At 32.9% G+C, this 16,009-nt stretch overlaps 1 protein-coding gene across 1 annotated transcript in view; it reads left to right on the top strand.

The window, feature by feature from the left end:
- Nucleotides 1–7,842: 7,842 nt before the first annotated feature.
- The window catches only part of LOC117329835, a 42,038-nt gene continuing 33,871 nt past the window's right edge, over nucleotides 7,843–16,009 (top strand). The window contains exons 1-2 of the mRNA XM_033888010.1: nucleotides 7,843–7,927; nucleotides 11,998–12,353. Coding sequence (XP_033743901.1) covers nucleotides 12,114–12,353 — 240 coding nt within the window. The 5' untranslated portion in view covers nucleotides 7,843–7,927; nucleotides 11,998–12,113. The remainder of the gene's footprint in view (nucleotides 7,928–11,997; nucleotides 12,354–16,009) is intronic.

Below are 16,009 nucleotides of genomic sequence, written 5' to 3'. Positions count from 1 at the left end.
GGACACACATCTCGGACATATAAAACATGGGAGAGTCAGCGTATACAATGGGCAATTGTTCTCGTGTTCCGATACGTAATCTGTATACAAAAAAATATTGTTCTAATTAAGATAATGTAACAAATGCCATGCAAAATGTACGCATGTACTTAAAGTAGGACAACAATGAAGAAAAGGTTAACACACGAGATCAAATTTATCTCGATTTCCAAACTTAACCACAATAACAGAATTCAGTGAAATATACAAAATGTACATTTTAAACATGTTATGAAATATGCATAGGGCCCGTTTAAAAATGAAAATAATTGAAAAAAACGCAAGCAGAGATGTGTATTATATACTATGCCGCTGTGTTAAGGACACGAACAACCAACACCCACAACCACACGTCCAACACCCACACCTCCCAAACCCACATCACACCCACAACCACACACCACACAGAATATCAACGACCCCGCACTAACAAACCCCACACCCCAAGATCACATCAATCACCCATACTCACACACCACACACCCACAAACCCAACACCACACATCAACAAACCCCGTACCGACACCACACACCCACACACCACACACACTCCCGACACCCACATATACACCACACACCCAAAAACCCCACAACCCACATATCCAAGCCACAGCCCATACCCACACCACAAACCTTCACCACATATCCACACCACATACCCACACCACACAACCAATACCAAAAAATCCACACCCCACGCCCACACCTACACCAACATCAACACACTCACAGACCCTGCACCCACACTACACACCAGCATAACACTCCCACACCCGATACCTACACAAACCCCATTCTCACGAACCCCGCACCCAACAACCCACAGCCACACATCCCAGCAACATCCAACTCCCACACCACAGCCCCACAAACCCAACACCCACACCCACACCCACATCCACACCCACACCACACCCACACCCACACCCACATCCACACCCACACCACACCCACATCCACACCCACACCCACACCACACCCACTCCCAACACCAACACCAACACACCAACAAACTCCACACATCACACCATACATCCAAACACAAGACACTACACCTTATATAAAATTGTGTAGGCGTTGTTTGAAAAGAGTATAGCGAAAACAAATGTCAAACAAGTCACAACGCTCTAATACACAGACAGTCTAAAATGAGGATATTTGATATTAATAAATTCAATATAGCTTACGTATCTATTTCTATCATTTAAGATTCGTCAGCGGGATGGATAAGGCCTAATAATGATCTTTCCTACTGAAATGTGCAATCGAAGCTAAAACATGAATACTGTGTAAGATATAAGTATAGGTCAGTATCCAAGGCGAGCTGGAAGTATGTTATTAAGAAATTGTACATTATGGAGTTTTGTTTTTGTTTTTTAATTTTAGAACGATATATGCTTAAGTTACTTTATAAGTATGGTATCTTAGCGGTAAGACCAGCAAGGCAGTATTCATTAAGCACAAGGAATTTCAGTTATTCATACATATGTCATAAAGTTAAACAACTATTTACATATCAGCCGTCAAATTGAGAGGTAAAGCAAACATCGAAAAACATGGGAAAACAGGTCATCATTAGCGCGCCCGGTCGGCCTTTCCCTTTCAACACTTTCCAATGATGCTTTCTCCGAAATATGACGTGTCAAATAATAGTACGAAAACACACAAATTATCAATTCTTTTGGCAACGAAACATCCCCAGGAGTCAATAAATTATCATTTTTATGAGTAAAAATAATATGTTCATGGTCAACTGCAAGTCATGGTGATGTAGTAAGTGAGGATTTGTCACTGAACAAAGAATCTAGAATAATACTCGTTTGGTATTTAAGATACCCTGAGGTTGAAAAAAACATTGTGTCATTCACAGCACAATAAACATGTTTATGACTAATTAGATGTAATTTTACGATCATGAAATAAAATTCGTATTTACCAAATGCATTATTAAGGGGTTTTTTCCCTTCTTTTTTTTTTTTTTTTTTTATTTAATAACAGTTACCAATGATAATATTTCAGAAGTGCAGAATCTATACCAAACAGATAGTATGCAGAAAGATTAAAAAAAGAATGAAAAAATATAATTGAAGAACAATGCATTACTGTTCTACTTATCAATGGCTGCATTGTTAAGGCCATTCAAAATCTGATGACTGAATACGTATGTAAGTATAAAAATGCTGTTATAAGTACATGTATGTGTTTGATATGTATACAACATCAAGGATGGATTAGGACAATTCAAAGCTCGAAACAGCATGGATTGCAGGAAATGGTGCTTATATATATACATTGATTACATAAAATCTGATATACAGACCTTTTCTGCAGATACGGAATCTCATTATCATCTGTGTCCAGACGCAAAATAAAAACATTTTTAGTTTCATTAGAATATCCCTCCACGTTACTCCATAGCGAACACATGCTGACTTCTACAATCCCTTAATATAGGTTATGACAAAGCCAGGTCATACATCTTGGCGAATGTAACACATCCCCGCTATCCAGTCTTTTGTGGCATTCAATTAAGTATGTAAATTACAGCTTATAAAATTGTGCACATCATTGCCAAAAGCATATCGCACAAAACAAACTTGTTTAAAATGCCATCAAATTAATCCATGTTATTTCTAAAAACAACTGAATCTATACAATATGGCCTGCCCGCTAGACCCCAGTCTCTCATATTAAAAAACTGCGCTGTTATTTTAGAATATATATCATAACATTGATGTTACGGCAATATGTTTGTCTATGTTAAAGTGGAAAGTGGCTTAGCTTAAACATAGTAAATGATGCCGCCGTAAGCAGGCAGTTGATAGGACGATACAAGTTTATAGGGCATAATTAAATATCACAAGGATGAAATTTATTACGCGTTCGTTTACAATGTGAAAGTAAACAGAAATGATCTATGTTCGTTTTATCTATGCCCGTCAGAAGCGCCGGTAGATTTAGGAGATTTAAATCTTACTTTCCACTTCATTGTGGGAGTTTTAATTGAATATTTCCATCAGGTTTATAATTCCTTTATCTGGTGAGGTAAAGCCTTACCATAATCGTCTATGAAATGAAATCAAAACAAACAATCATATCACCATAGCAACAGAGTACAAACAAAATATCTTAAATAACTGTGTTATGTTTTCCTGAAAGGAAAATCTGTAGTATTTTTTTCTGGCCATTAACTGTTTATCTTCAAAGGAGAGTGGTATTACCGCAAATGATAAAATTATGATTTATAATTTAGTTTACAGGGTAACTATTATGATTTATTTATCTGACATCAGAGTCTGTAAAGGTAATACTATATAATAGCATGGATTTTTATTTTAACCAGGTGATTGTTAAACACCCGTTGATAGTCATTTTCGGATTGTGAAATTGATCTGACTGGTGATTTAATGAGAGAATACGTATACACTAGGAATATAAAAAGGAACAGAAAATATTAAGTGTACAAATACACACAAGAATATCAGCAACACCATCAAGATCACAAAAGTAATACAGCATATATCTAAGAGGAAATATTTTGTGAGCCAACACTGAAAAAATATGCGAAATGTATTTTTTGTTTTTGTTTCAAAATATATGGGTGAATATGTGAAAGTTGTACTGAGGAAGATGACAATGCTCATTGTGTTTTACTGTATATCGTCATAAACGTATGACACAACTTTATTTTTCATCTTACAATCTGAGGATCATAGGCCAAGAAACTACTGTAAACGTGGTTATTTTCGCGGGGGGGGTTAATTTCGCGGTTTCGATATGTAAACTTGTATGCGTTGAGGTAATTTTCGCAATCGATCCACATTCGTTTGTAGTTCGAGATTATGCAAATTGATATCAAAATAATACGCGCGGGGGAAATTTTCGCGATCAAAAGGAATCTGTGTAATGAGCGTAAATTTCCCCCTCGCGTAAATTTCAATAAAATGTCACAGAAAACAGACAGTTTTAGAATTTCTGACGTGAGATCTTGATCACAAAACCATCAATGGACGTCACGCACTTCTGACGTCATAATTGTGTTGTTTATACATGTGTGTGTCATGCAACGTTTAATCGGTATATTATACTGATATGTAAAAATCTACATCGTAGAACAGGGTAGATTACATATTAAATGTATAATTTTTATGTTTTCTGTGTCATGACTATGATCCCAGTTTTATGTAATAAATTTTAAATGTCATCATTTTGGTGGCCATTTTCATTCAAATCTGTTGTCCTAGTTCTCTTGTTATGAGTGTAGACCATAAACAAATTACATCGTAGAACGGGCTAGAATACCTGTTGAATGTATAATTTTAACACACGTTGAGCAAATTTTGTTATATCTGCCGTAATACACTGATATCACACCTGTCATGATACCTGAATATAAAACAATTTCAATATATCAAATCAAGACAATATCCAATAACTAGATTCCCTAAGGTCTTGTCATGTGCAAAACATCAGTCGCATGCGACCTGGCAAAGTATATATGATTAGTCGCACGTTCAGCTTTAGTTAAGCCATATATCAGACCATATATTAAGCAGGAGGTATGTTTAAGTGTGTCAAGGCTACTTGTTAGCTCGTTCCAGAATCACCGGTAGAAAATGAACAATACTGGATTATCAAAAAGTGTTGGAATCTTTTCAATTTTCTCTTTCCAACTTTATAATATCTTTTTATCTCAGATGTAGTTGTAGACATATCATAATTGTATCAAATAAATATAATGTACAATACTACAATATAAGCATATATTAATAAGGTGCTATTTACTATATATGCACAATGTAGACCTAAAGGCATTGATTAATATATAATGTTTATTATAAGTATAATGATATATATGGTATTGTACACAGAAATATATAGTTTACCTATACATATACAATGCATCTTAAGGTACAATATCACCTCAGTAATATATAGAAACTATGCTTCACATATTCTGTATGAAATATAGTATATTACTACAATATATAGTTTAACCCAGCAGTAATGTAACCGTAGACTATAATATTACTCCAGTAAAAGTATATACACTATATTGTAACTCTTTGTATGATATATAGTATATTGTTTCAATACATAGTTTACGTCTATAGTTATACTGTAACTATAGGAACAACAGCTCGTTATATAAACACTATAGTGTAACTATTCTGTATGATATATAGTATATTCCTAAAACATATACGATATTTTTACACTGCAGTTATATTGTACCTGTAGAGTATAATATCACAAAAGGAAAATCATATACACTGCACTGTACCTATTCTGTATGATATATAGTGTATTACTACAATATATAGTTTACGTCTATAGTTATACTGTTACTATAGGATCAACACATTATTATATATACACTGTAGTGTAACTATTCATTACAATATACTAACATTAGTATGTATACACTATAGTATTCTTTACAATATACTACATTAGCATTGATATACAAGTGTATATTTTAATACTCTATTCCGACACTTAAATATATAATAATCTATCTATACACTATTATACGAGTATAGTACAACTGCTCAGAATTTTTACTGATTTGTTTTAGCTATATAACACAATGTCACGCAAAATTTTCATCTGTATACAATATTACACCGATAGAGAAAATATACACTATAGTAAAACCAATGCATTGTCGACTCTAAGGTATGAGATTTTAATTGACCTCATGCAATTCTTAAGCTTACCTTTAAAACGTACTATTCAGCTAGTAATGATTATGTACCTTCTAGTTACAGATAAAATGATATTATAGATAATGTAATATACGTGTTAATATAAAGCACGCAGAAATATTAAAACAATACTTCTGACTATATATTGTACTTACGTCGGACGAAGCGAGATAAACCCAGTTGTCTTCGATCTTCTGATCTTGATCTTAGGAAGAATACAAAACTCGGTGCGGCTCCGGTCCTCCGTGTTCCGGAATCCATCATATAAACTTAGCTGTAAACAAAAGTCGGAATCAAAAAATGGCTGAAGACTCTGTCTCCTCATGGGAAGTAATATATTTCTATCTCCCACAAAGGTATCTGTCTCTGTTGGAAATTTAGACCGTACTTGTAACATTGCTATTGCTTTGAAAGTTACTTTTTATACTGAATCAAATAACATTTCTAAATTCATATCATGTTAAGACTTAAAACGTTAATGATTAATTTTGAATGAAAGTATTGTTAAACTGTAAAACACTCGACCTTTTCCTTATATGTATTGAAACACACAATGCGAACGTCTGTTTTATTTATCATGCACAATCGCTTTCATTTCTTCATAAGGGCACGTTGTACACAAAGTAGATTTTAATAATAAAAAAAACAAAAACACCACATGACGTTTTTATGAAGCATATCGATCATTATATTATCAAAGGAGCTATTATTTATAATGGGTTTGTGTTGAGTTTTAAAATTCCATCACGCTAGGTCGGGTATCCGACCCGCTACTGTGTAGCGCGGACGTTGACATCATCTCCGGAGACGTGACTGCTGTAAAAGTAAGGTGTTCTTACAGCAACTTACATGTGACGTCACGCAGACGCACTTCATGACACAAGATCTAATAAACATGTATTTATATTATGATTAAAAGAAATAAACAAATATTTTGTGAATACTACTTCTGTATCTTTGCTTAAATTGCAATAAAAAAATATCAAATAAAAAAAATCAACAACAATAAAAACAAAACAACAATAAATGAGAACTTGATTACAAAATGGCTTTAATGATCTCCTTGTCTATATATACTTTAAGATTTGTTTCGGCCTGTTGTGATTTCCATTACGTCCGCATTTCCACGATTTTGGTCACTATGACCACCAAGAATATCTAGCAGGATGAAACACCTGTATTATATGATGCAGTTTTATATGCTTTATTCGGAATAAATTAATCTATAAATGAGTTCATCTTTATAGCTTCTGTTCGCATTAGTATTTTCTCATTCTTGTCTTATTATTTACTGGCATTACACCTAATGATCCCCAATATGACGTCATCATACATATATAAAGTGTTTATAAATACATTTCATACGACATGCATATCTTAATTGTAAACTCATTATAATTGTATGATTAGTTGAAAACATCCCAGTTCACAATACATGTATGTCCTATTACAAGGTTCAGGGTTATCGTTATTGATGGACTGTGTGTATATATAGAGCAGGGTACGATGATCACGTGATTGAAGTCACAAAATAAGGGTTTAACATGGAAAAGTAACCGGATAAGTAGGCAAACGATTAAATATAATGTTATACTAAACGAATAGATATATTGAAATAAAAAAAAAGATGAATGAAAAATACAAAAAAAAAAAAAAAATAAGAAAAAAAATAAGAAAAAAAAACACAACAAACAAACAAACAAAACAATAAAAAAACATTAAAAAAAAACCGAAAAGTAGAATTAAAAAAAAGATTTTTTCAGAAATAACAGAATATTATTGATGTTTTTCTGTATATATACACGTTCGATGATTCCGGTTAAAGGTTGATGTTATGAATCGTTACGACCGAATCAAAGTTCGACCAATTACTAATAATGTTGGGATAAAAAATAAATCGTTTGGAAGTGCTCTTCAAAAATGAAACCGTATTCAGGTATTCAAACGCACCTATTCAAAGGACGGTCACTAGATTTAAATGAAATAAAAACATGACTTTAATTCGGTCGGTTAATCCGAGATAAATCCCTATTAATCTTCTGAGCGTTATTAACAATGGATTAGTGGGATTACACCTGCATATAGGGTGAATACACTAACCCTCTGTCGCTCCCCTAGAATTCATACAGGAAGGGTTGTTGTCGTCAACCAAAACAGTATGGATATATTATAACTAAAACGTAAGTAATTTGTTTTAATTATGATCTACAGCAATATTATTTCTTCAACTAACTTCAATCATTTGCCTTTACCACCAGATGTATTTCAAGTATCATAAGTGATATCTTTTGTTTGACCTCTACAATATGTGCACTCTATACACTTAAAGTTTTAATCATATAACTACCATTGATGTCGACACCCCAATTTGTCATTGATCTTAATGTTTATTTTACAGACTTATATAATTCAACTGTTTTTATCCGTGTTGGTTCTTTTTATTCAAATATATATATACATACAAACACATATTTTTCTTTTACTTTGATATATTCAAAAAAAAATAGTTATATATATTTTGTACTTGATATGTTCGCATACTTGTTGTCTTTTCTTAAATGACTGCTGTATTATGCTATAATTAACCGCATATCTTCAATACCATTTGATGTTTTGACCAAGATGAATCCAGTGATGATAGAAAGACGCTTACTCTTTTGGAACGCATTTACCCTTACGCAGTTCGAGTTACTGTTGTATATGTCTTATATTCTAAAACGGATGATCTTCATATTACTTTTATTGCTAATATAACAATATGAAAATGTGATAATTCTGATATAGGTCATGTTATATATACTCCGTATGCCAATCAAATAGAATGACATTATTATCAGCGCTATCAAGAGATACTAAATTCCTGTTCAGGTAAGTTTCCTCCTTGCAAAGCAATTTTTTGTGCAAATCAGTCGAGAACTACCTTTGTAAGAATCCTATCTTTAGTAATGAAAAAAGGAAACACTCACAAACTTCTTAATTGATCTGCTTTTGAGAACATTTTACCTATATAAGATATATAGATAGTAATTCATTAAATTTATTAACCTGTAATCACACCCAGACCTCGTACCTCCACATGCAATGCTCTCTCTATAGTGAAAGGTCCATTAAACACCGACTGAAACTAGGTCGACATTGTCAGCTTGATATATGTATTGAGTATGACATAGTTAAAATCCACCGACTGATGTCGGACAAATAATGACGGGAAGTTACATTATTCGTGATGAGAAGTGTCGATTATATCTCTATTTATAATTTTATCATAAAAATTCACCACAGTCTATAAAATATCAATGCGTATTTTAATACATGACTCGTTAAAGTATTAAATAAGAAAAGGCTCGTTAAGTGTATTACACGGACAAAAGGTTTTCTAACAAATACACAAGTCCATATTACCTTTATATATTTTGCAACATACATATATACTGTGTACACTGAATCATAGATATTAAAAAGCATATATAAAAAGTATATATAAAAAGCATCAATAAAAAAATCAATAAAGATGAAAAAGGCATATATAACAAGTAAATATAAAAAACATATATAAAGCGAATATATTTAAAAAAAAAACATATAAAAAGCATAAATAAAAAAGCATACATATATATATAAAAAAAAGTATGAAAGAATACTCGTATAAATGTTTGTATATGTTATATTTAAAAACACCTATTCCATCCTTCGTGGACTCGCCAGTTTTGCTAGGGGCCACAATTGTGGAAATTCATCATTAATAGAAACTTTACCACATTATTTGAATTAAAAGTACTCCTGCATCACAAACGAGAATGTATTTAGTATTATCTAGTATAACCAGCCGACGTTTTACATTTAATTTAGGTCATGTTTAAATGTATGGCAATATCTACCAATAAAGAACAGAAGCTAAAATAAATTAAAGTTAATATAAAAATAGCAAATACTATGCTGTGACTAAGTGATACGATCTGTATACTGTTGGATACAAATAACGGTGAATTGTATAATTTTAATAACCTTTTAATGTATATGTAGTCGCAGAGTACATTAACAAGTGTTAGCGATCCGTGTGGATCATACAATTAAAAATGATATGGCAGTGGGGGTATTTAAATTCCTTTCGAATTGAAAAAATAATAAATCCTGATAACTCGTATAACATAAGCTACTAGAGAACTGACACACGATCATATGTAAATGAAATCAATGACTTTAAGACAGTAAGGCTTTGGACAAAGTTACAGGAATATCTAACATGTTAGCAGTGTGTCTCTTGGGCTCTGTGACAGGACTTAATGCTGTACACGTAACTGTATGAAAATATTCGAGCTGTTCCAAACATTTAACAAAGAAAGTAAGTATGTGTTTCACTAGTAAGTGTAGCATACTGTTTATGGTAACGGTTCAATGATTAATTTATGAGAATGTTACTACAGACATTTAATTACCAATAGATTTTGGGCAATCTACATGGACGTATATTAACACAGAATTTATATAACAAGTTCAATATACATATGTATTATGAACAAAAGTGTAGGATGGTATTAATCACAAAAATCATATTCTTGGCAAATAAATTAAAACATGAATGAACTTTCTAAACTAATAATCTTCATTAATTAGTATATATTTTTTATATAAAATATGCATCTGGATTTTAAACTTATATATGTGTGTGTGTGTGTGTGTGTTCGAAGTTCATAAACGCATAAGGTTGTAGGGGCGACTTGATCAATGGATTGTCTAAAAGTCATAATATAAATATATTTCAAAACAATTAGAGAGAAAGATATATAGGAGCTAAAATGAATAAAACTGCATCATACAGCTGTTTCGTCCTTCTAGGACTCGTCAGTGATGTTAGGGACATCATACATATGTTTCGTCCTTATTGGTCTTGTCACAGATGCTAGGGACATCATTAATCTGTTTCGTCCCTCTAGGTCTCGTCACTGATGTAATGGACATCATACAGCTGTTTCGTCCCTCTAGTACTCGTCAGTGATGTTAGGGTCATCATACGGCTGTTTCGTCCATCTAGGACTTATCAGTGATATAAGATACGTCATACAGCTGATAGTCCTTCTAGGATTCGTCATTGAAGCTAAGAGAAGCGTACATAAATGCGAAACAAATGCAAAGATCTAGATGAGGAGATGCACAAGTCACACAATTCAATATGATTTATTATTTACATACAATATTAGATATCAAGTTGATCCTCCCAAATATTTAAAGCACAACATCTAACTGGAATTTCTTTAGAAAGCAAATTTTCTGACACACCAATTATGCCAGAAAATTTGACTACGTATAGTGACTAATAATTTTCGGTATAGTTTGTGTATTAAAAATAATTTCCAATTGACAATGATCGTCTTTTCTGGCCCAATAATCGATGTTTTGACATATAATTTGAAAATAATTTCTCCTTGATATTTGTACTTTTTCGACTGAAACAGAAACGTCATTGTTTAAGACAGATGTCAAGGAGCGTTGTTCTTTTCACCCTACTCAGACATGAAATAACACAGACAGAGGGAAACAATACTACTTCTCTAGATAGGTACCATAAATTCAACCAATTTATCAAGTGGGCGTATAGGTTAGGGTAAGGCTATACATTATTTTCAATAACATAAATTGAGTATAGGAAAGCCTCGACTGCCTCTTGTTTGTAGAGCAGAGACATTATACATACTGCATAATACAAATTATATGTTCTAATCCATTATTACAAAAGACTGATGACTAATCGGTGATTTTGTCCTCGGATATGAATGGGATATAAACAAATAAAAGGATATTAACATGTTAAATGTTTATTGACCTGATGACCCAGCACTCGTTATTCATTGTGTGTGCTCGAGCAAGTCTTTTACATATATACATATTACATATACCTATTTAATAGGCATTTACTCATATGTGACGGTTGAATTAACACAAAGGGTTATAAGCTTGTCAATGCTAATATTATGATTTCTCATCATAATTTTAAAACTTTTACACTTTTTTTAAAGCAGTCAATTGTCGTTTTAAATTAACTATGATATGACTAAATTATAGCAGCTTTATGAAGTATGCAACTGCATTCTTATTCAAAGATTATATTGTGCTTTTATTAATTAATCTTATTAATGCTGTCAAACTACATAATGCCCACTTTATTTAGGTAACTGGATAGTAATACACAGTCAATTGGTCAATGATGCCGCTACTATATATTTTAATGATGTTTTCATGGGATCATTTTCAGATTCCCTGGATTTCCTACCAAGACGAAAATCAGGATTTTGGAACTTAACTTAAAAGTCAGTCAATTACGTGGTTAGATTAATATACAGTAGTGTATTCAACATAACACACAGCAGCATGGCGACCGCAGTGGGTAAGGACACCCAGCAATTGGTGAGCAACGCTATGCAACATACACGACGTGGTACGTTTCAGATAATGTGGAAGGATGCAATGCATCTTGCTAATACCAATCAGACAGTTATTAAGGATAGACTGATGCAGAAGCGAAAAAACAACGCCGTGATCAAGGCAAAAGTAAAAAGAGAGATCCTTATGAAACCTGATCTTATGAGATATCTGCGTGTTCCGGTACCGGTGAGTATATTTGGTTTGTTTTTGTTTAACGTCCTATTAACAGCTAGGGTCATTTAAGGACGTGCCAGGTTTGTGAGGTGAAGGACAGCCGGAGTACCCGGAGAAAAACCACCAGCCTACGGTCAGTATCTGGCAACTGCCCCACGTAGGTTTCGAACTCGCAACCCAGATGTGGAGGGCTAGTGATATAGTGTCGGTACAGCTTAACCACTCGGCCACCGCGTTGAGTATAACAGTGATGATACAGTAACACACTGAATACACATGTCCATTCATAGCATCACAGTTCTGTCGTACAATCCTGATTTGACGAAATGGTAGAAATCCAAATTGTTCTTATTTCCCTAGCTTCTATATACTACTTATTTTACTTTTACTTTCTTCTAAGGGCACCCAACTTTCACATGGTCGTAACTTAACTTAAGCTTACATACATATAAAACTTCCTGATAGTGTTTCTTCTAAAATATAAATTTCGTATCATTGAAACAAAGTCATGATTCTCATGCCTTGGTAACAAAGTATTTGCATCATATGCGCATTGAAAGTGAACACTGATATGCAATACAGGACCGGCTCAGTGTAATATTTAATATTTCGTGAAAAAATCATCTTCAACACGTAGACTTCAGATATTTTGGTTTCCTCCAAGTTCTTCAAATAAAGACTTTAAGCTTTCAGGGTGTACATTACAAAGTGGTACAAAAGAGTAAAATGTAATTTTCATTGATTAGAATGTTTAACAAAAAAGACCTAAGTTGATATACGTGAACATTTATTTTGTTTTATTATATGACATACCGTACATCGGTTTTTTTTAGCGTATGCTAAATTTCGCGTTTTCTATACAAATCATCATGTTTTATTTTTAGCGTGTTTCATTTTTAGCGTTTAAACAGCTAGTAAGTTTCATATTCAACACAAATAAAAAAAAAAATCCTAAGCAATGATATGTTTTGACAATTCCAAATGTATACAACACGCAGTATACAATATACATCGTACAATATACTGTGTGTATCGCGGCCGCACGCGCTTCAATGTACACATAAATGGACACAGGGCCTACTGCACTTTTGGCACTTGTTACAAACCAAGAACTTTGCAGATGCTTGCATCTCTGAATCCGTTCATTATCACATCACATCACATCAGTGTAATTCCTCCTCTTTTTACGAGGTGTAGATCGTTCGTCGTGTTCTTTATATACCAGCATCCGCTATTTACGGTATTTATAAGTGCCATTTGATTTAATATTCAATTTTCCGTGACAGATGTCGATTAATGAAAGAATAAAATATTAAGGTTTCTAGAGATGCAGGTTGATGAAGGTCATGGGAAATTTTTATCGTAGAAATCATGTACACGTTTGGAAATAATCTATTTTTATGTGCGATTTGAAGTCAAAAGTTTTTGATACCTGTTTGTGATATGCCTAGTGGTTCCGTTGTCATCACACTAACTCCCATTTGTGATTTTGACTTAACCCGAATTGACATAGATCTGTATGACAGGTGTCGTCAATGAACCAGAAGATGCTTACTCTTCGGGAACAACGTATTTTCATTGTTGTTCATACATGTATGTTACCCTTGTTTAATCAATTGTGAGTTTGACTTCTTGTTTGTTGTCGGTATTCTTTGTTTCTTTTATATCAATCATATATAAAGTTGTTTTTTACGCTTCTATTATGTTGTATCTTGAAATCCTATTATTGGGCCATATATCATAATATTCTCGGTACATGTTGTCAAATCATGAATTTTGATTTTCAAGTTTTATTTTGATTCTCAAGTTTAACTCTTAATCTATGATTAAGGAAAACAAAAGTGTTGAAATTTCCATGAAAGTAAGTATTTATGATTGCGTAGACGTCCGAATATTGCTTCCGACACTGTATGTTGGAAAAGGTCTATTAAGTAGTGATTCGTACATGTCGATTAGTTAGGGAAACGTTGTTATGACAAGTGATACAAACATTCGAATAAATTTCAATCATTCCGGAAGTCTAATTAAGTATACAATATATGTTACCGTCAGAGGTTGTTCAACCTGCATACAAAGTGCTGTAAGAATGTAAGAATTCCTCTATAAAGACTCAGAATTGTATTAGCCATCAAAATTGCTTTCAAATATCTTCATTTCAATATGAGGATTTTAGCACTGCCCGTAGGGACTGTTATTTCATAAAATATATCACCACGAAATTTTAGTCCGACGAAATAACTTATTATACAGCAATCATATGTTGATGTTGTGTTGTGATGTCAAAAGTGCATCATCAAATTAATACCTAGTATATTTCTATAGCAATTTACGTAATGAAAGAATAGATTATAATCATATCTGATATAGTGATACTGTTATTCCATCTAAACTTACTGATCTAAAATGATTCATATCAAAGTTCTATGACACATAACGATTAATTAGAAAGATGTTTGTATAAATAATTAAGCGACAGGTAAACATCTAATATTAAAAAAAATAATACTCTTACCTGATTTACCTCTGGTAATGAGTTTTTGAGAAAGATTCTCAGATTGCTTGTATTTATCTGAGGAAGTCGCTGCATCTTATTGCATGTTCCAGACTCGTCTGGCATAAACACATCAGTCTTAACTGTCGCATATCACAGCCGATATCTATTCAAGAAAGAATTGATAGCGTTTGTTTCATATTTCATAAGAATATTAATCTATATATGGATTTTCATAACTTCATATAGACACGTAGCCGTGCTCCTATGAAGATAGATTACTTACCTGGATTTCTCAGGTGTTAGATAGTGCATCACCTGTCCACGTGGGGTAGACGTATATACAAAGACTGCGTAATACCGCACGTGATCCCGTCAATAGCTTCGACCAATCAAATTAATTATGTATCAAAATGACTTCGTATCTTTTTATTGTAAACTACAGCCATATTTCTTATGTTAGCATCTGAAAGATTCACACCGTTCGTATCTGATGACCTCTAGGTAGTGTTGGTAGTTTAATCTCGATTGCGACTGATTAAATAAGATCAAGGTTAAAACAATTCACACTCCACTTTAATGCCCGGTTACCAATCAACTTCCAACCCAATAATTTAACATGTGTTTTATTTCAGTTCAAGCCGCTCCTCTCATTCTACAGAAGTAATTCTGATCACGAATAGAGCTTCTGTAAACCAATTTACTTTCACTACGTTAAATTTTCAGGGTTTTGTGTTTAATGACTTGTTTGTAACGAATATTTTTGCGAAATGCTGGTGATTTCTAAGTTTTGACCTAAATACGTCATTGAATTTGAATCTCTTTGACTTTGTAGTTTTTGGCATACAACCAGGAAAATGTTTGTTGATACCATTCATAACACATTATAATTTGATATCTCTACTGTCTATACATTACAGAACAATAGGTTTAGACTTGAATTTTCAAAGTTTTATAGAAAATGGGTCAAGAGAGATATGATAAACGTGTGTGTTAAGATATAGGGGACATTTGCATTATGACATGTGTTCTATTTCATAAAATTATTTGTTTTGACAAATATAAGTGCATGGTGTTATACCCCCACTTAAAATTCTTTATAAGACAGATTTGAGTAAACAAATAAAAATGCCATCCTTTTAAATAACAATTTATCAATTACTGTTTTCACATCAAA

Source organism: Pecten maximus, chromosome 6 (assembly GCF_902652985.1).
Source record: "Pecten maximus chromosome 6, xPecMax1.1, whole genome shotgun sequence".
NCBI classification, from domain to species: Eukaryota; Metazoa; Mollusca; class Bivalvia; order Pectinida; family Pectinidae; genus Pecten; species Pecten maximus.
Note: the sequence above shows the minus strand (reverse complement) of the source record. Positions and strands in the feature narration are given on the sequence as shown.